This window comes from Xiphophorus couchianus, chromosome 9, assembly GCF_001444195.1.
Source record: "Xiphophorus couchianus chromosome 9, X_couchianus-1.0, whole genome shotgun sequence".
NCBI lineage: Eukaryota > Metazoa > Chordata > Actinopteri > Cyprinodontiformes > Poeciliidae > Xiphophorus > Xiphophorus couchianus.
In genome coordinates this window covers 11966074-11987362 of record NC_040236.1, presented here as the reverse complement: position 1 = coordinate 11987362, position 21289 = coordinate 11966074, and the positions used below count along the sequence as shown (strand labels likewise).

The 21289-nt window shown below is 37.9% G+C and overlaps 1 protein-coding gene across 1 annotated transcript; it reads right to left on the bottom strand.

Annotated features, from left to right (window-relative positions):
* Positions 1 to 377: 377 nt before the first annotated feature.
* On the bottom strand, positions 378 to 19012 carry LOC114150406 (cortexin-1-like). Its single transcript, XM_028026778.1, has 2 exons — positions 18902 to 19012; positions 378 to 3382 (listed from the first exon to the last, which is right to left on the bottom strand). Exon 2 carries the CDS (start codon positions 2458 to 2460, stop codon positions 2056 to 2058), a length of 405 nt encoding a protein of 134 aa, XP_027882579.1. The 5' UTR covers positions 2461 to 3382; positions 18902 to 19012; the 3' UTR covers positions 378 to 2055.
* Positions 19013 to 21289: the final 2277 nt, after the last annotated feature.

The following is a 21289-nucleotide window of genomic DNA, read 5'->3' as shown; positions in this document are numbered from 1 at the left end:
TAGGGACGAGGGTGTACAGAAAATAGATGGATAGATGTCATCCACATACACAAAAGATAAGAAGCATCATAAAATCTTGCAGCTGTAAGCACAGACAGGCAAACAGAATTTGACTCTGGGGGTCTGAATACAAAGCTAATCTACTCTTGGAGGTTTTTTGTGGGTTTGTCACATAAAATCCCATTGCAACACATTTAATAGTTGGAACATAGTGTGAAACATTTGAAAAGACAATCTACATTTGTTATATGCTGTATATCATTTAAGTATAAATTTTGCTTTTTCTTTTAAATTTATATTTATTAAATACACTATGCATTAAAAGTATGGGAGCACCACTGCGAAATAGGAACAAAAGAAAAAGCAGCACAAAGAACTTGAATGTATTAAGTAGAATTTATTTTTATTTAATTTCCCACACGGATTGTGAACTTACTACCTCAGATAAGCACATATGAATTCTGCAAGAAATAGTTCTTATCTCACCGATTTAACCCAGCACTAAAAAAGAAAGCCAGCTGTCAGAAAACACACTCACAAAAAGCAAAGCTGTTTGTTTTGCCTCCTGTTAAAACAAGGCTGCATGATGGCCTTGAAAGTTTCTGTCTAAAAGTTGGTATGTTAGGTTAGGAGGAAGAGACAAAAAGATAGAAAAAAGGAGACTCCAAAACTTGAGTCGAGATTAGAAAAATAATTTTTGTCCTAAATGATGCATTTTGCTTCATTGCCAAAAACAGGAACATAACCCTTCAACATAACCCTCTGCATGCAGTAACAAACTAGTTTTTTGTGTGTTGTTTTTAATATGGCTTCTCAGTGTGGACACAACACATTAAGCATAGACTGTCAGGGTTTTATGGAAACTATTTGCATGGATTTTTGAAAACATGTGAAGCCACAGCAATGTTCAAAAATTCAGAATCAGCGAGTAAAATGAGCTCCTGGATTAGAAGTGAAAACTTAGACACTCTACCGGATCTAGTTAAAGGGGCATCTGCTTAAGAATAACTTTTTTCTGAGTCCATCCAACACCTGAGTTCTTTTAACTGTCTGCATTAAGCACAGAGTGAATTAAAAAAGCAGCATGAGTTTGTGAAGTAAAGTAATATTGTTTACAACCAAGAATCTCTGAGCTTAGATAAAAATAGTGATGCTGTGGTTGGATGGTGAAATAGACTGTTACAGTAGGTCAGGTTAAGGCAGTTGTTGTCTGTCTTTTAAAGGTCCAGTTTCTACAGTACTGTGGGGAAAAAACCCTTACAGATTTGTTTTTGTTTTTGCTTCTTCACTGTCACAATAAAATAATGTTTTAATTTTTTATTTAATTTTTTTAAAGGTGAACTCATTTTCAGTCACCTCAGAATCGTGATTCCTCTCAGACCTGTTGAATCAATGAATCACCAAATAATTCAACATGAAGTAGGATAAAATATCTCTAAAAACGTCACATCAGGCCCTAATCTAAAGACATTCAAGATCAGATCAGAGAGGTTTTCAAGTTGATCAATTTGAAAAAGGCTACAAGGCTTTTCCTAATGCTTGGGTATTTTACACTACAAACTATCCATGCTTAAAAACTGTACAGTATGGCTGAATGAAAATAATTCTGCAACAAAGAAAGATACATCATCTGTTATTGCAAATGCTCACCTAGACATATTGCTGCCAAAGCTATTTAGATTTAAGAGGTTTTTTTCTCTAAACAAATTAAATCTTTTGTAAGTTTTTTCAAGTTATCTTGGTTTGATATTAAATGTTTTAAATTATGAAACTGATTTTAAAATGTGACAAGAAAACAAAAAGCAAAAACAGAATAAATCTGCAAGTGGGTACATACTTTTTCACAGCACTGCGAGGGTTTGCCTGTCAAGGTGAATCCTGTATTGAACAACACTTGATGTAAATAAATAGTCCTGCAGCATTAATTTACACCAACAAAAGGTCTACCCATCTGCTAGTGCATTTACAACAATACAGCATGTATCATCACTTTCTGAGGAAAACAACAAAAAAAAAAATAATAATCTTTGTGCAAACAAATGTGTAATCTGTAGCCTACACCAGTGCATAATCAAACTGACCCCTCTCTAGGCCCTCCTTGTGGTCAGTCCAGGATGATGCAGGCATGCGACTGTATGGGTCCAGCAGGATCCTGAAGCATCTGACGAGCAGGAAGACCAAGAAAAGCAGGAGGAGGCCTACGAAGGCCAAGGCGGTACGCTGCTCTGTGTCCACCGCAACCAAGGCAAGGGGAGGGCTGCTGCCGCCATTGCCTGGACTGCTGGGCAGCGAGGAGCTGGCCGGGGACATCAGCGACTCATAGTCCAGGGTGGGTACATCGTTCATTCTCCACGGGGCCCGGAGACAGGGCTTACACACCGACTGGATGGTGGGTATGTTGGGTTGAAGTGTGGAGAAGAAGGGGAAGGCGTTCATGAGAGGTGATGAAGAAGTCAGCATGCAACTTTTATATTTGACAGACAGGCAGACTGATATGATGTATTCGTCTAAGATGTTGGTATTTTTGCTGTGTCACACATTTTTTTCTGGTGGCCACTTGATGCTGTCAAAGCTAAGTAAGTCAAAGTGACATGACCGACAAAAGGTCTGGCTTTAATTTGCTCTGACAACGCGTCAGACAGACGCACGTGTGCACTTCGCAATTAGCACAAGCTATGTTTGTGTGTCACTTATTTAAGGATGCAACTCTAAAAGTCTGATGATGATCAGCCACCTTCTTATTTGAGCATCCGTGCCTCTGGCAGTAATTCTTCCTCCCTGCTTATCAGGTGTCTTTGACACTCTCAATCATAGCGCACAGGGCGTGACACCATCTTCCGCTAATGCAAACAAACACAAACAAACATCTCTATTCTCCGCCAAGGTCAGTGTTGTCCGAGAGAGACGATACAATGCAGGAGGACATCTAACACCTGACTTGGTTTGGCGGTTTCAGAGCTTGTCTGCGTCCTGTTACAAACAGACTACCTCAGCAGCCAGATGCAACTGTTTGTGTACGTGTGTGGCAGCTAATTAGAACTGGAGGTCGCTTGATTAATGGCCCTGCATGTTAAACGGCCCATAACCTTCTCTGATGCCGCCTGCTAAATGCAAAGTTTCCTCTTCACCCAGCTAGCTGGAGCATGAAAAGTGGGTCAGTACAGTCATATATTGAATACGTTTCTTTTGCCGTCTTCCCCTCTGGATGGTTTCCTCAGAAAAAAAAGCCTTTCTTTTTAAGTTGAGAAGCAACAAAAAGCACAAAATATTTGGAGAAACAGAATCCACTTAAATGCTTGTTCCAGGTGTCCTCAGCAGTTCTCAGCAGAGTGTTATCGGACTTATCAGATGTTCCAGGTGAAGCTGAGCCAGGTTTCTACACCTAAAAACAATAGAAGCTCCTGGTTACAATCTGTGCAAAACCGCACAAATAAAACATTACAATTACACACAAAAAAACACTACTCTTAACGCCAAATGTTGGTTAACACCAATTTGAAAGAGGTTGTGTAGTTTTGACCAAGCATTGGGTCAAAACATGCTACCTATAGGTCTGAATTAGAGAAGACAAAACAGTCTAAACACTGGACATTCAAGAAAATCAGGACTATTTAAACTCAGTCCTTGTCTTTATTTAGCACAGAGAAAATACAGTGATGTGAAAAAATTACCTTTACAAATAATTTCAAAATCATATTTGGTGACGCGTCCTACATTTTAAAGGAGAACCGAACAAATTTATTAGAGGAAAATAATGTGTATTTATGGCCTGACTATTATTGAAATGCTTTTTGAAGAACCTTTAAAAGATTACATTTTAGTATTCAGTCGTCTTGGCCTTACTTGTGCCATAGTTACAGTAAATCTGATTAAACTGAAAAGTTTTGCTGTCTGAGGAGGATTTTTCTTACACTCCATCCTTCAGGCAAAGCCATAGTTTACATAGCAAGATTTATAAGAATCTAACTTTACAAATGTATCTCAGGAGAAGCCAACAAAAAGCTTCACAGCTTAGCCCAAGAGTAAGGAAAATTATACATTATTTCTTTCTTGCAGTAGGGCTTTCTCTCAATGTAGTTGGCTTGTAATGATGGAAAATATGCTCATTCCCATTTAAATTTTGACAAATTTGTAAGGAAAATGCAGTAGGGTTTGATTTGTGGCCTAAATCTCCATGTAAAACTCTCCAAATTTCCAAGCCAATGCCAAACAGCTTTTGTAGGACGAAAACATATTTGAAACATTGAAAATAAAAAGCTCTTAAATCAGGAGACTTATTTAGAAGAGTATTATCTCCCTGTCTATCGTGATGTATCTCTTGCATTAAAACCTGGTTCTGATTGGTCGATCACCTCCTTGTGAAGTCTCCTGCCCTGGGGCTACAATTCAGAAGACAGAAAACGAACCAGAACCAGGCGCATTCTGGAGTAATCTAGATTAAATTAATTAGTATTGATTGATACTGAAAAAGTCATAATCCGAGAAATATGCAGGCACCTGCCATCTCCTCAGAATCTATTAAATATCTTTTGATAGTTTGTGAGAGTGATTTTGTTTACAAGCATTGATATATTTTACTCTAGCTTATCAATACTACAGATTTTAAAGATCAGAATTACTCCTTTTTATTACAGACTCACTCTGTGGAGTCCTTAATGTTGAGATATTAGTCACTTTAACTCCTTTTTGAATTGAAAAATAATCCTAGTATTCTTTGTGAACCCAAGGCTTGATCCCCCACCCCGAGTTGTGTTCGGCCCAGCAGTTTTTAAAATGTACAGTTAGCCCAATGAAAATTCACAATTAAATCAGCTTCATACATCTGTCTGATTGGATTTAATGAGATCCATAAGCAGAAGATGAAGTCGTTCCTCCATTATTTCATCATACTGTGGGGTTATGGTGATTCTTTGCTATTTAAGTAACAGTGACATTAACCATCTGCATGGAGAGCACAGCATCAGCACTCCCCATGATGACACTCAATTAGGAAGCTGATTATGGTGTCATTACGGCCACATTAGCGGTAATGAAAGCATGGTTATAAACAAAGCTGCATTACCTCACTCTCATTTGTCATTGCATTGTTAAAAAGGAGCACTGGGTCCTTAACTGACCCTCTTTTTGTAAATTTGGCAACATTATGGATGGAAAGACAAAGTGTTGTGGAGGGTAATAAATAATGTATAATCACATCACCTGCAGCGGACCAGGTTTCGAATCATTGAAGGAATGTGATACACAAACCATTTACACCTGCTCACCGGTCCGAACAGAATGACAGAGCCATTTGTTCAGACAAATGTAATGCAACACAGGTAGCGCTCTGTGTGTGTGTGTGTGTGTGGGTGGGGGGGGCTATGCAAAATGCATTTTATCACGTAAAAAGAACCTGCAGAAGGAAAGTGGAGGAGGATGGATGTTAAAAGATTGGCAGACGAGCTAAAGATGCATGAGGAGAAGCTCCTGTGGAAAATGGGCAGCAGTTCAGAGGAAAGAGGAAAAGTTCACTGGCACAGTCTGGACTGACTCTCCTCTGTGTGACCATGGCAAAATGCCCTCTCCACAAACTCCCTGCCTCTGTGTCGTGTTCAGTTCAAAGGTTTCCTGTCTGCTACTTCATCAGCTGGAGTCTCCAGGGTCCGCTCTGCACCAGGCTGGCTGGCAGCACGATGACACACCTGGGAGCAGACACTCACTGTGTGAATGAATGTGCACCTTTGCATTTGAGCAAAAAATAGATCTGCTGCGTTTGTGCAGCCAGTTCCAAATTTACGCTGACTTTTAGCCCTGCGAGATAAATTCTTTATAATAGAAATGACAAAGAATTAAACTATGGGAAAGATACCTGCAGCTGTGCATGCAGAAGACTCAGTTATTGAAAGAATAAACCTTGAACTCAATTTTCAGATTTAGAGGCAATATTTCTGCATAGTGACAGTCAGAAATGTGCTGATTTTTGTTATTTTTTCACCTGCCAAAGTTGAAACTTAAAAAGAAAATAACCCTGCAGTCCTAGTGTCAAATATGCATCATTACAAAAAAACATATACTGGTAACAAAATTCAATTTCTGATTCACTTCACAACCTCTTGAATTTGTGGACTGTTGGTAAAAGATGTTGTACATTTGTGCTACACAAAATTGCAATACTATTGAAAACTGCATTGAAAATATCCATTTTGAGTAACACCCCATTTACAATCGCTCCAATATATTATCAAAATCCAGTAAGTGAAAGCCTGACAATTGAAGTCAAAATATTACCAAATATTACATTTAAGAAGTTCTTTGCAATTGCAATATACTTAGCAAAAACATTGAAAGAAAAGGAAATGCTACGAAAAAAATGCTAAGGTGTTTTTGTGCCCCAAGATACTGATGTTACAGTGTTCAGTCTGTTTAGGGAAAGAAAGAAGCAATGTCAGCCATCTGGCCACTTTGATCATGTGTTGAAAAGTGTAGGGAAGTTTCTATATATCAAATCAAACCCATCTATCTATCTAGAGAGAGAGAGAGATTTACTTATTCATAGCTTTGAGAGTAGAAACCTATTTTTATAAAACGAAAAATGCAATTTCACAATTGCATTTTTTCTGCCTTGCAACAAGCCCACACACAGTTAGAGACCCAGTAGTTATGATATGTGTGTTGGCATATGAAATTGGGTGGTGGAAGGAGGGGAAACATAGATTGCTCAGCTTATTTTCCTCCTCGTTAAGTCATACCTATACCATCTCACTCTGTCAGTCCTAACACCCATGCAGCCACGCACACACACACGCACGCATCTCTCCTCCATGACACTTCCTCGGAGCACCAATGAGACCCTTGTAATGAAGAGCAGTGAAGCAGACACTTGTCAGTCTTCATTGAAAGGTCCTCAAATTGACATCTATTTCACACATGCATACACACCCACGCCAGCAGGCAAATACAGGAGCAGGCTGAGCACGGGGACTCAGCCTGATCCAACAGCTCATGTCCTTCATGGACAAAATTGTTTTGCTCCTAGAAGATAACATGCCTTTAACCATTACTCCTGTTTTTTTTGGCTCTCATAGAAAGTAGTCCTGGTTAACCTGTTGTCCAATTCCACAGAAAGTATTCCTGGCTCAGTGCTTCTGTGTTTTGCAAAGTTTTTCTTTTCCCCTGGATAAAGCCAGTAGTGCAACTATTGCTACTAATTACGCTCTGTACTTCCCATAAAATACTTCTGGACCGGTGCCTGTGTGTTTTCTTGCCTGGTTCTGGTGTTGGTTTCTTCCTGTTAAATTACAGTTCTTCCCCTCCACTGTGACCATACTTGCTCAGGTTGAGTGATTACCACAAAGTCAAAACCTTTATTCAATCAGCTAAGATAGATACCTTTCCTGATATATAAATAACTATAAGGTATTACTATGATTGAACTGGAAAGTTATATGACCTGAATCTGAATGATTAAATTCATTATATAAAAATTAACTGGATTGGATTTACTCATAAACCTGTTTGTCTAATGCACGATTCTGGTGGCAATTATTGTGAATTGCTTCTAGTGAAATTAATCGTTGATGCATTTTACTTTATTCCTCAAAGGTAAGATAAATATTTGTTACCTTGAAGGAACACCAAGTGCAAGAAGAAAAAGTGGAGAGCTATCACGACACGGTAAGCAAGGTGGAGGTGTTTGACTTGAATGTGAATGTGGCCTTTTCACTTAAATCCAGAAACAAAAATACTTTACTAAGAATCAAACAGATCTGACATGTGAGCCCAGCATTATCTTGTTATTGGACATTAGTGAGATGATACTTTAAGCATGCAAAGAGCCAGCCAAGCCAGTCTCCATGTTGCTCTGAGTCATGATCTGTTGTTATGTATAGGCTGAGTAAAGCCACTTTCTAAAAGTAATTATACTTTAGCAACAAAGAGGCAGGGAGGAAAAGAACATCAGCGAACAAGTGGAGAGAGGAAGAGACAGAAATGGTAAATGTTCGTCTCAGCTTCAGCCAGCAGGGAATTGAATTAACCCTTTCCAATTTGTTGTTTATAAAGATAAAGTGGACTTGGAGAAAAGGCTGAGGGGAGCTCCATGTGATCCACAAGCTCAGCCGGGTATCCCCATCACATCCACACAAAAGTAATCGAGCTCACAAGACAAATATGGAGCATTCAGAGGACATGGCAGAACAAGAACTGCACAGAGAAAGAGGGGAAACCCTAATGGAAACGTATGGCAACATGTCATAAGGCTTATTGATGTTAGATGTGTTTTTCTCTCTTCTGGATACATGTGATTCATTTGCCACCTCAGGGAGTTGGTCCCTGCTGTTTTCCCAAATCTAATGAGGACAACAAGGACCAGGTCACCTTGAGCTGCGCAAAACAACAAATTTATTTATTTATTTTTTTTCATACATTAATCACAATTCTTTTTTTTAAAACAGTAATTACAGGAGAATTCAGAGAGATTTAAGAACCTATATTAAAACAGCATGACTCTATTGTTGCTGATTCTGGTTTTATATTGTGTGCAGCTAAGTGTGTCTTACTTGATTACTCTGTTTGCTTATAAGTCGATGAAAATGGCCTGTGTGTCATGTGTTCAGTCAGTGAGTAAATTTCTCCTATTGGGACAATAAAGTATTTATTCTACTCTACAGCATGCCAGGTGTGTCTTACAGCTGTGAAGACAGACTCTTAGATCATTCCTTGTTCCACTTGGCATGCATCCTGGCTCACCACCAACCCATTCCTCAGATGGTCCTGGTCATAATTAGGACGTCAGACAGTCGACAGCTACTGTAGGGGTAATAAAGTCTGGCAGTTAAATGTCCTGCATTTTTCACATACAGCCAGCCAGTCGGCTCCGACTGTGCATGCAACACTGAACAAAAAAAGTGTGTTTGTGTATGAGACATTCAGTGAGCATGCATGCAAATGAGTAGCAGCGCTGCAGGAAGAAAGCAGTGTACACTACCAACCTCTGAAAACAAAAAAAGTCCAGCAAGTTACCAGCCATGCATGCAGTATGTGTCTGTTTTACATAACAACTGCTACTTTTCTACACCTAACATTTTTCTTTGGTGGCTATTTGCTTTAGTTGAGTAAATAAAATCTTGGACTGTGGCAAAGCCAAGCTATTTTTAATATCACTGAATAATTTTAAAGTTAGGTCATAGAGGATATATGTAAGAAGCTTTTCTAAAAGGAAGCCGCAGTTCTTACTAAGTGTGGGGTAATGTGTAAAAATACAAGATGGTATAAATCTTGTGACAGACTAAAAATAACAGCTTCAAGCAGCTATAAATCTGACAATCTAATTCTTAACATTCAGCTGAAACACTGAATGCCTTTAAATCTAAAACCCCACCTCTTTAGAGTTGTATTTGAAACGTAATCAACTACAAATTTAATGATGGCATTTGGCTTAATGTAATGTTTTGATTGTTGATTCTATGTTGCATGACTGTGTTTTTGTGTTTGTTATGATGTAAAGCACTTCAAAATGCCTTGCTGCTGAAATGTGCTATACAAATAAGATTTGATTGATTGATTAATTTCTCTTAAGTATATTTTGATGATCTGAATTCATGAAATATGAAGATTACACAATCCAGTTTTTGGACTGAAACGGATCTTTCCCAAAGCTGATGGTTTCATTATTCTTCAAAATGGTCAACCAGAGAGCAGTGAGACCATCAGTATCCCTGGAGCTTTTCTAGCAAGTGTTGCAGGGACTTTCAGTCACACTGCAGCTGCCACACCAAGACGTGATGCAGCTTGTCAGGATGCCCACAGGTGCCCCTATGTAACGCTGGTGAGGAGGAGTGAGAGCGCTGCCTTTAGTCTTTTCACCTGAGAAGCTCTGCTGTCAAGCTTTGAAAAACTAAAAAAAGAAAAACTATTCGGGTCTTAATTTTCAAGCTTCTCAAACTGCTTTATATTTTCGCTTCCATAATGATTCCTTTGAGCAGCCATAAATCTGATGATTTGATTATGCTTTCATTTTTCATCTCATAATTGCCACTAACAATCTAAGATCAAGAATCAGGTTGTACATACAAGATTGAAAAAGAGATTACCCTCTTCATTAAAAATAAATTACATGCATTTTCTTAATAGTTTATCTTTACTGCGGGAATTTTGCTTGAGGTGCCCAAACGTTTGCATTCCCTGTTGAGGTGGACAAATGGAGCAGAGTACAGATGAAAGAGCAAAGGGGAAGAAAAAAAAACAAGCCCCTCGAGATTTTCAACAGCACCAATGAAGCTGAGTAATTCCATCTTCGGGGCGCCTACAATCTATCATTTTAACAGGTGAACCCAGATGAATATCTTTTGTCTTTATCAGCATATTTAGAGATTTACTTGAATGCCCCTCAGCACCAACTGGGAGAGAACTCAGCATTTCAGATAAAGATGATTTTTGGACAAAACAACTTTCTATTTTACCTAAACACAAAGAAAATTGTTTTGTGATCGAAATACTCCCATCATAAGATCACCAGCTGTGTCCTAAATAGCACATTTCCTCAAAAGACAGACTGCTGAGAGACTGCTACGATAAGATATATATATATATATATATATATATATATATATATATATATATATATATATATATGCTTGTTTGATTGTTTATGGCTATTCCTATCACTGCTAATCTCAAATGATGCATTCATTAGTCATTTATAATATTCTTCTATCCATCCAATTGATGAATTCCATCTTATATTGAGCTAGTTCTCAAGAATGGAGGGCAAATTAATTTGAAATTGGTTTGCCATTTTTCTATAATTTTAGACCATAGGCAGCACATTAGTTGTGTATTTGACTATACTAAAGTGTTCAGGGATGGAATGTTGTAGAGATCAATACTTAATACTTACCAATCAAATAGTACATAAATAGGCTACTTGTTATTTCTGAAAGTTAAAGACCTGATCTGCTGTCAATAGCACATTAATTCTTTTCAGAAGCAATATTCCCCCCCCCATTTGTAAATCATAGTCAAATAATAAGAGGGGTAAAGAGCTTTAGTTTAAATTACTAGTGAAAAAAGCAAGCTTACATGATTTTCAGAGGCCTCTGCAGCTGAGGCTACTTTCTCTAAGATGCCATTAAAATGCTTTTAATGTGTAGACAGAGTTTCAAAACAAGATTGTGCTATTATGAAACTAACTTTATCGCAGTAACTAGTCTATCCCTTGTGGGGGAAAACATGTAGATGGCAGTAAAAAAGAGAGAGAAAGTCCATTATGCCAATAAGTCTCAATTGTCCTTTCCCCAGGATATTGTACCAATCTATTTGGCAAAAGTGAGCACTCTGATGAAAGAAATACTTTATGCTTGTGAGGAAAAAAGACACAAAAAAGGACGAGAACTTAACAAGGTCTTCATGTGTAAGAAAAAAATTAAATATTTCTTCTACATTTGAGAACGGTAACCATAAAACACAAAGGTTATTTTTTTCTACAGAGAAAGATGCTTCAATTCACATCAAATTCTGTAAGTATTTATAGAAAGAAAAGCATCACCAAGTCCTAAATCAAGTCCCTTTTCAGTCAATAAATGTCACCAGAGAACATTTACGTGTAAATTAAACATATATTATCATTGCCAGATGTCTTTAAAATAAAATAATTTCCAACAACAGGTAAAGCTCATACCACTGTTACCTTTTCGTGACTTCTTTATAATTTTTAAAAATTCATTTAAGGGGCTCTCCTATGGTGATTATCTAATTTGAGCTAAGTTGACATTTCAAATTTTGAAAATGTGTTGCAGCGGCTGATGGTGGGATGTATTTAAGGCTACCAACAAAAATATCCAAAAAGCCAGACCGATAAATCCATGAACACTTAAATGAAACAAATTGTGATTAAAGGACTAAATTTCTGCACATCCTCTAGTTTCAGGTCTTTTGAGAGGTATGTTTGGCATCCACGTGGTTTCCTGCCATTCCAACAGATAAATGTCAAGAAAAATATTCATAATAGGAAAAATGAAAAATGTATTAAACTAACTAAACCCACAGACTACAAACATGATTTTAGTCTGTTGAACTATTATGCTGCAAGCATTAAACTCAAAGACTCTGAGACATTTGTCACCTGCAGGCTTCTACCTTGAAGACTGAACCCACCTTTGTGTCCCGTTCAAGATCACCACTTTAATCAGCTCTAAAAATCCCTCTGTCTCACCAGTCAGTGTGAATAAATGTCAAGCCAATCATATCCGCCCTATATTTAATTCACAAATCACATACATGAAATATTCACACCAGGATGAAGATGAGTGGAGACTGGTTCACAAATGTTCGCAGGTCAGCAGTGAGTGGGCAAAATCTATTTGTGGACAGAAGATGAGATCAAGAGCGAACACCTGAGAAAACCGATCTGATGCACCAGTCAGAGTTTTGTGGTCGATCTCTAATATCTGATTTTTGTAAAGTTTTTACCCACTGATATGTATGCGACATATAAGTTTAGCTGTTCTGATTTCCCTTTCAGCTCTATCATATAGGTAGACATAAGATCTGCTGTTATCAATCCCACCTGCTATGAGAGTTTATTAATTATAATAGAAAGCAGATGGCGTCATAGTGTATGAGACCGCATCAAGTTTAAGACAGGTTTACTGTTATATTCAACTAAAGACTAAGTGTTGTAGGATTTTAAACCTGCCTTTGCATCTGGTCCGCTTGGCCAGTCCCAAAGAAGGAAACCTAACCTCAGCTCTGAGAGTTCCCAAAGGCAGTCAACATATAAACAAAAACATGCTTAATAAATAAAGCAAGTTACATGACAGACAAAGGTTGAAGTTTGAGTCATTTTGCTGTAAGATACTAAGTCTTTCTATTATGTATTGAAGTTCTTGCTCTCAGTTTCTCTCTTGGAGCCTGAATGAACTGCAGACATTGTTGACATACCATGGAAAATACATTTTTTAAAGAATTTTTCTTTACATTTCTGTGTTGTCGTCTATTTCATCTTACACTCCGTACTGACACTGAAAATAGCAAACTTTGAATGTTATTTCTTTGGTGGCAACAGCATCAACACTGAAGAGTGTTGTTGGCACACCCTGCGACTCTGGCTGTTTTGTAAAAGCAAAATGGACGATGCAAAGAGAGAGTAGTTCCATTTATGCATGGATTATTATATAGAATTTAATAAATATGAAAAACACTTTAATATCTCCAATTATCCTTCTGTCTTGCAAAGCAGAAGGATTTTGCAAGGCAGAGTCATTGCAAAGCATTTGCCTTGGAAGAGATGCTTGTACAAAGCACATGATCCTTGCACAACTATAGCATGTTAACAGAAATTATAATAAATAATTGTTTTGAATCAATTTCAAATCGAACCATAGCTCCAAAACTTGCAATCAACTCAAATCAAATGGTGAAATAGCAAAAGATTTTGATCGTTGTCGCTCTCTTAACAGCTTGTCAGTATCTTCACAGTTTTTTTGTTTTTTTTTACTTTTGTTCTCGTGTTTTTACACAAACACACCTAACCAGACCACATCTGTCTCTGGAACGCAGAGCCAGTCTCATTCCTGAATAATATAGTTGTGCATTCCTATGGTGTTTGCTCTCTCATATAATTGTTTGAATAGATAAACGTGGCACCTTCAGGCATCCGGACTGGTGGAGGTACACAATTTCTTCTTGATTGCTTTTGATGTCAAACAAGGAAATCGTGTGTTTGAGATTTTGCGACATCCATATACTGTAGCTACAGTCTGAAACCCAAATGTTTCGAATTAACCCAAAGCTTACAAAAGATGACGGTCATCTTCATTTTCCAAATTATTTAGCCCCGAATCTAATCCAAGTCTATGTAAACTTCTGAATTTTAACAAATAATACACATTCCTCACCTTATTATTGTTGCATTTAGCAAACATAAAGAAAGTTGGCACTTTTAAATGAACTAAAACACTAAACATGTAGTCTGATTTAATTCAGTTTTAGCCACATTACCAAGTGAAACCAAGCTGAAAGATAAGGAAGACAGGACTAATGAAATAATATGTGGCAAGATATGGTGAAAAGTTACAGAGCTATAGCAGGAGACATTACAGGAAGATCGGTAGCTTGCAGAATGTTAAGAACCCATGATTCATGCCTGCAGTCAGATAGACCTGAACTCTGTAGCTACTTGGTGAGAACGAAGGGTCAGAAAGGATAAATCAGGTGAACGTGAATGTAAGAAGATGGAAAAAGTATTCAGGGAGGTGAAATCACAAAAAAGACACTATGAAGAAATAAAGAGTGTATGTGTGTGTATGTGAAGGCCAACATGGAGATGACAGAAGTACTTTCCTTCCATCAGGCAGCCGTTCTGTCAAGTCCACCGAGACAGAACGGAGCCAACCAACTCGCCCGCTATGAAGGCCATATATATTACATGCTCTGCCCACACAACACTTGCTCAAAACCAAGGTGGAAGAGAGCCCAGAGTCAGCATTAAAAAGTCAAAAACTTTCCTGCAGCCAGCAAACGAAGTGAGCTGAAACATCAGAGCAGCCTTAAGCCAGGAAGTGAAGCAATGCCTTTCAGTCAGCGAGGCTAAAATAAAACAAAAAAACCCCCCACCACACCCAGGAGTGACAGAATAGAGTATTAGGGTCCAATGTCTGAAAAATACAGTCTACAAACTATTAATACCAAAAAAGTGAAAGCACTGACTCAAGCACAGAGTGTGAAATAATTTTGCTGACTGCTCCATTCCCAAGAGGCTAAAGAATCTACCAGTTAGAGACCTTACCATGCATTAAACACAGATGAAAATTCATGCCCTAAACTCAAACACGTCACCTTGTGGAAGTAAAGGTTGCCTGTTCAGTATGTTTGATTACCAGACTTCCCTCTGGGTAAAGTAGGCGTTTCTACAGCTCACGTCAGACCAAACTAAAACCATCCAAGGCAGAAGAAAGGATGTATTTTCTGTTTTCTTCCCTCCCCATTCCTTCAGCAGATTTATTTCCAGTAATCCAACTGGAATCAGCACATTTTTTAGCACTTCTAAAAAGGTTAATAGACATATGTTTGATAGGCTGCTGTGGTGTCTCTGTCTTCAAAGCCGAGAAGGGACAATAAATCCCAGACCCTGAGTCACCAACCAAAGACTGATAGATGAACGGTTGATAAATATTTGATGGCTGATCTTGAACAAGAAATCAAAACCACTTACTGGACCAACTCGTCAAGGTTGAAAGCCCTCAACAACTTTCTTACATCCCCTCTGTACTGACATGAAGTCATATTGGCAGGAGCCGTCTTCCCCTTCCTCCCTGGTGGATTTGCATGAGGTGGCTCTTCAGGACACCAACAAGAATGTTTATTACTTGTGTGGTACCTAATAAAATCGTCTAAACTGTACTAAACTAAATGTAACACTGCTAATAACTTAGGGATAAAAACACAGGTGATGCTGTCAAATGCATGAAGTCATTTGAGAAGCGCGCAGCGTGACATTCGAATTAAACATGTCAGAGTGATGCAGCAAAGACACATTAGTGGCTTCACCTCCTCACTTGACTGCTTTTAAATGACAGCTGAACAATGAAATAAAACATCCACCTTGGCGAGTAGCAGAGAGTGAATGATATCCGATATCAGGGCTAATAACAGAGACTGGCGGTGACATAGAGAGATAGCTATGTGGCAGAGAACCTGATTCTCTAATGTGCTCCTTGTAATGGTCTGTCTGCTGACAGGGAGGGAGGTCAGGAGCTCTATTTTTTCTTATTTGTCTCCATCTCTCCTCTCATTACAGAACATTACATGATGACTGTCAGCTTTCTGCCAATCAGCATCAACCCTAACCCTTTCATTTATTAAATTAAAACTGGCAGGCTGGTAGGTGGCAATATTCTTAAACCTTTAGACATAAATGTTTCCCCATTTCCAGTTCCTTTGATTGTGTTTGTAAATGTCAAATATGAGCTAAATGTCAAGTTTGAGTGGGTTTGTCTCCAAATGGCCATAATTACAAAATTAAAGATCCATAATCTAGCACGAATAAAAACTATTACACTTCAAGTTTGAGTTTTTATTTTCTAATGAAGCTTCTAAATTAGGTTGTGCAAGCATTTTGTCCTTAAACCAAGTGACATTCACCAAGCATTTCTCCTCTCATATCTAACAGCTGATGCATCATTTAGAGTAAACTTTTCTCATTCAGGTCCAGAGTGTTCATAAATATAAGCAGCTTGAGTCTTGTCAACAAGCATACCATATTTGCTCTATTCCAGTTAAAGTTCCACTCAGAGCTATACAGCTTTAAGTGCAGTCAGAAGAAAAGCTGAAAAGAAGCTGAAAAGAAAGCACAAAGTCACAACAATCTGGTGGATGTATGCAAAGAGTCCCAGCAGACCAAACGGGAAAGAACATGATGAAATTTATGTCGAGCAGGCTTTGCTGTCGAGTGGGCGGGAAATGTAGTGAGAAATTTTTCATTAATATGACTCTGCAAGCACAGAGGCTATTCTTACCAAAACAACCACATAATACCGTAGCATAAAAATACTCAATTTTTGAGTCTTATGTAGAGAGGACAATTTAGACATAAAATGTAAGACAAATAACAAAAATAAGCAAGAAAAAGAAACAATAAAAACAAAAACTAATAGAAATGAAATAATTAAATAAACAAGGTTTTGCAGGTAGGGTTGTAGGACTGAGGAAACTAAAAGGGAAATAAAAGTACAAATTCACTCAATGCAGGGTAAAATTCAATGGTACTAAATTATCAAAGAAGGGCAACTAAAAGCCAGGCAAAAAAAGATATCCTTTTTGGAAACCATGGACAGTCTCTACTGGCCTCAGGTTTGTACAAAGTTGAGAGCTGTAATAAAAAAAATAACTCCTCACCACAGGTTTTTGTTCATTTTCCAGGTTACCTGATGAATTTGAAATAATTTCTACAAACAAAGCAACTCTGAAAAAAATTGTCAATGGTTAAATACCATCAATTGATTAAAAAACAAACATTGAAAGCATCATTAAAATAAATTCTAAAATACAAAAGTAGCAAATGCAGAGACTCTGAGAACCACATACAAGCATATATATGTGCATCGGCTTTGCACATCACCACGTAGTGATGTGCAATTTCTGAAAACGTGTCCAAACCAATCGGGTGTAGTCTGGCTCAGCTTCAGAATGAATGCTGGTGAGTTCACCTGTACTCTAATCTGTATTTTTGCAGATATGGTAATTTCATGCACAACTTTTTGACTCCAGGAAATGATGCCCATAAGACAGACTTCACTTAGTGGAATATTAGATTTGTTCCAGGGTCCTTACAGCTCAATGGCCCAATCAGGACATAAATAAAGGAGAGCAGAAAACGCAAGACTCATTTACTTCATTTGTGAGGTTTAAGCTCTCTTAATGACAGTTTCTATAAATAAAAATTTTACAACAATAAAAAAATAAAAGTAGAGATTGCCAAAGGGCTGAAGGAGCCAAAGTGTGAAGATTAAAGAGATGAAAATGTAACAGAATCAGTAGGAAAGCATGGCAATACTGAAACGTTGCCATAAAAAGCAAAGCTGATATGGGTTCAAAAAAGGTTTTCATTTTTTCCTGGTTGTAGGAGAAAATCCTAGAAGCTACAGACAAAATATGATCTGGACTTTGCAGTTTCAACAAGTTGCATTTTAGGCTTGTTTCAAAATCTGGTGTGGTTCTCTGTTGTGCACGTGCTCAACCTCTCCACCAAGTTTTCATAAATTCAGTCCTTATTAAAAAATGAGAAACAAACAAAACAAACAGCAATACAAATATCTGAGTGCTTTATCTCAGTGGAAGAATGACACATTATGGGCTGTCCTGCAAAAAAAGTTATCTCTAGTACCAGCAAGGTAAAAGAATTCAGCTCTACAGCAAACACCGGGTGACAAAACTTAATTGGTCGTCCTGCATAACACACAAATCAATTTGCATTTCTTACTGAAATGAGACATCAAAAAAATGATTGAAATCAAGAAAGCTATTTTCTGGGCTCCACAATGTCTGGGACTGGTTTCAGAATGGTTTGTACATTGCACATCTTATTAAACAGAAACTAAATCAAAATAAGAAACTGGTGTTTATGATGAACTAAGTAATGGTTCAGCAACTAAGTCCTGAAAAAGCTTATCAAATGTGGAAAAACATTACAAAGAAAAATTTTAATGCTAGCTGACAGTTTTACATTAGTCAACTTCTCTTTCTAAGGGTCCCATATAGACCACAGAGAACCTGTTTTTCCTGACTTGTCCACTGTGGTCCACATGGGAGGTCAGGAAGGATAATATTCACCTGAGCAGGACAACGGGATCCATATTTCCTGAAGGTGACTTGCTCAGGATTGAGACTGGAAACACATCTAACCACAATCCACGTAATTCCAGTGTACACAGACCCAGTTGCTTTATGTAAGGAACAGGTTTTATTTTGATTGAGTAGTTTAATGTAAATTTAGGAAAACATGAATACATAAAGGATAATTAAGAACACAGTAGACTATAAGTCTGATATAACGTAACATTTCATTTAAACACCAGTGTGTGAAATTATTCCGTCATTTTACGTTTTGCTTAATCTGTATAGTGACTTTGAGTTTTCCTTTGCAGCTCTAGATTTTTTTAAATCCTTTATTTTTATTCCCAGAGGAACTTCTTTATGTGTTTCATCTGAAGAATCACCTCACAGGACTGAGCTTTAATTTCCAAAGTTCGATGCAAATTCACTGATTAATGGAAACAACACCCGAACTTTAAAACTCTGCAGCACTGCATTCTAAATGGACGTGAAGAGGCAGTTTCGCCTTTGGCACATATTTTTGCCTTAATTTTGCAAACTCTTTACGTATTTTAAAGCCGGCTTTATAAGTTTCAGGTTTATATTTACCAACCTGGTTCCGGAGTTCAGCAGGGATGAGTTTCCGCTCTGTCCGGACCGCTGTGGCATCAAACTTTAAAATCTGCTCCTCCTGCTCAGCCGCTGCTGCTGTGCGCCGCTTTTTACTCTGAGAAACAACACTGAAGGCAGGCGGAGAGTCTTTAAAGCTCCCCGCCCACCCCTGCTGACCGCACAGCCAATCACAGAGGCAGACCCTCCCCAATATGTGTCCTCATAGTCATAGTAATACTAATATGATTGAGCATTAGTAGCTTTTAAATCTTGAAGCTTTTGTATCAAAGGTGACCCTTAAACCTACTGCATGATTTTCTGTCTTTACAGGAAGCTTGTTTCAACTGCTTATTTACCTTAATTTAAAAAGTACTACATTTTAAACAGTAAGTCACTTTCTTTGAGGACTCAATGGTTCTCAAAGATGGGGGTGAGGCCTCACTTTGGGTCAACAAATAACAAATATGAGATCCTGAGATAATTCCCAGAAATTAAAAGTTAAACATTATTCAATGAACATTTTTCATCCATCAACACTGCATGGTGGAGCAGTTATTACATCACAGCAAGAGAGGCCAGGGTTTGAATCCCAGATCCCATTTTCTCCAAGTTATGGGATCTGACCATATTAAAACATCAGTGGCATAAAAAAGCTACAATAGCCCCATTTGTGTCATCATTGTATTTACTTGGGTTATTGCCACCGATTGTCTCTTATTTAAAAAGGGTACTGTTATACTCTGGGCATGCTTTTCTTTAGTAAGAACTGGAAGCTGGGGAGATTGGAGGAGACTATGTATGATGATTAATTCTCAAACTCATGTTCTTTGACAACAATGAAACTTTAACTGCCTATAGTCGTAATGCTTTGAAAGTTTCTGAAGTATATTTGAATAAGGATACAGTATTAGTCAACAAAGGACCTGGCTGAATTTAGGGTTGATTTTAAGTGGGAAATTTGTAAAATTCATCCAGTGGCTTAAATGTATAAACATTGCAAGCGTGTTTCATAAAATCAAGAGTCATAAAATAGCATTGGCATCCTCACATCTCATTAACATCTGTAGCACAAACTCTGTTCCAGGTTTGTGCCTGAAACTCTTCACCCTCCATTTCACAGCAGGTTCAATCTGACCAGCCAGCTCAGGTGTCCTCCTACCGTTATAGTTTGAGTTTTCCCATGAAGGAAAGAATGGCTGGCATCTGTGCAAACTGTGCCATCTGTGCCATCCTCCTCTTCAGCACCTCCCGCCATTCTCCTCAGCAGAGTGGGTCAGGGTTTATGTGCCACTCCAGCTGGGAAATGTACTCATGATATAGATATCTAGTCTAAGAAATATTTTTTCAAAATATTTTTCCTCCAGCATGTATGAGATTAATGGATGTTTTTTTTTTTTAACATATTGACAACATTATTACTGAGTAAAATCTTAATTTGGAAAGGAATGAAGAAGCTAGATCATTTCTAAAACTTTTACATATATTCTAGTAAGAAAAGTGAAATTTTTTAACCCGCCGCTCTGTAAGGTGCTCCCAGCAAATTGCAGAAAAATGTCAGCCACTCGCACCTGGTTCAGCTCATGATGGTGAAAATGTGTGGGCCAAACTGGAGGAGTGTTCAAACCATCAACAACTCAGCTGGACTATTATCTCTGTTTTGAAATAAAAATACATTTCTCTTGGAACAAAATGGCAGCTTTACGTCAGGGACTCAAATAATGTCAGTGAGTTTGTGAGAGATTCCGCCTTTTCATACCCAGTAGAGTGGCTGTGTGGGCAAGAGAAAGTGCATTACGGATGTTGAGAGAGCCATTTTCCCAGGTGAGTTTGTCCAAATGTGTCAATAGTGAGTAGGAGGTTTGTACTGACAGGACGAATACAGGCTGACAGCAGTTTCCTGTCAGAAGACTGGGCAGATGTTAGTCTGTCGTTCCTTAGCACTCCCCTGTATGCAAATTGTAATGTGTTTTATCTACTTCTATCTGCATATGTGATTGTGTATCTTTGTGTGTATATGGGTGGAGGAGTAGGTGGCCATGACCAATCAATAATCCTGATAATTAGATCTGAGGAGTGTCGTTACAGGGGCCCCTCGGGCGAGCGACGTCTCGTCTTTCGTAAAGAGCATTGTTGTCTCCTTTCCTCTGAGCTAGCATGCACCTCATTAACCTTTAGGACAAATCCAAATCTAACTGGATGCCAGAAGCATTTCTTGAAGATGTTCTTGTGTATAAAAGATACATTTTTATTTATCGCTACCATTTACATTATTGACTACATTGATTTGAGTTGAATGTGTGAGGATTATGAGGAATACAATTATTAACAATTTGAATAAAAAAATTAATAAACATCAAAATAAAAATAATTTTATATTTACATTTCACAA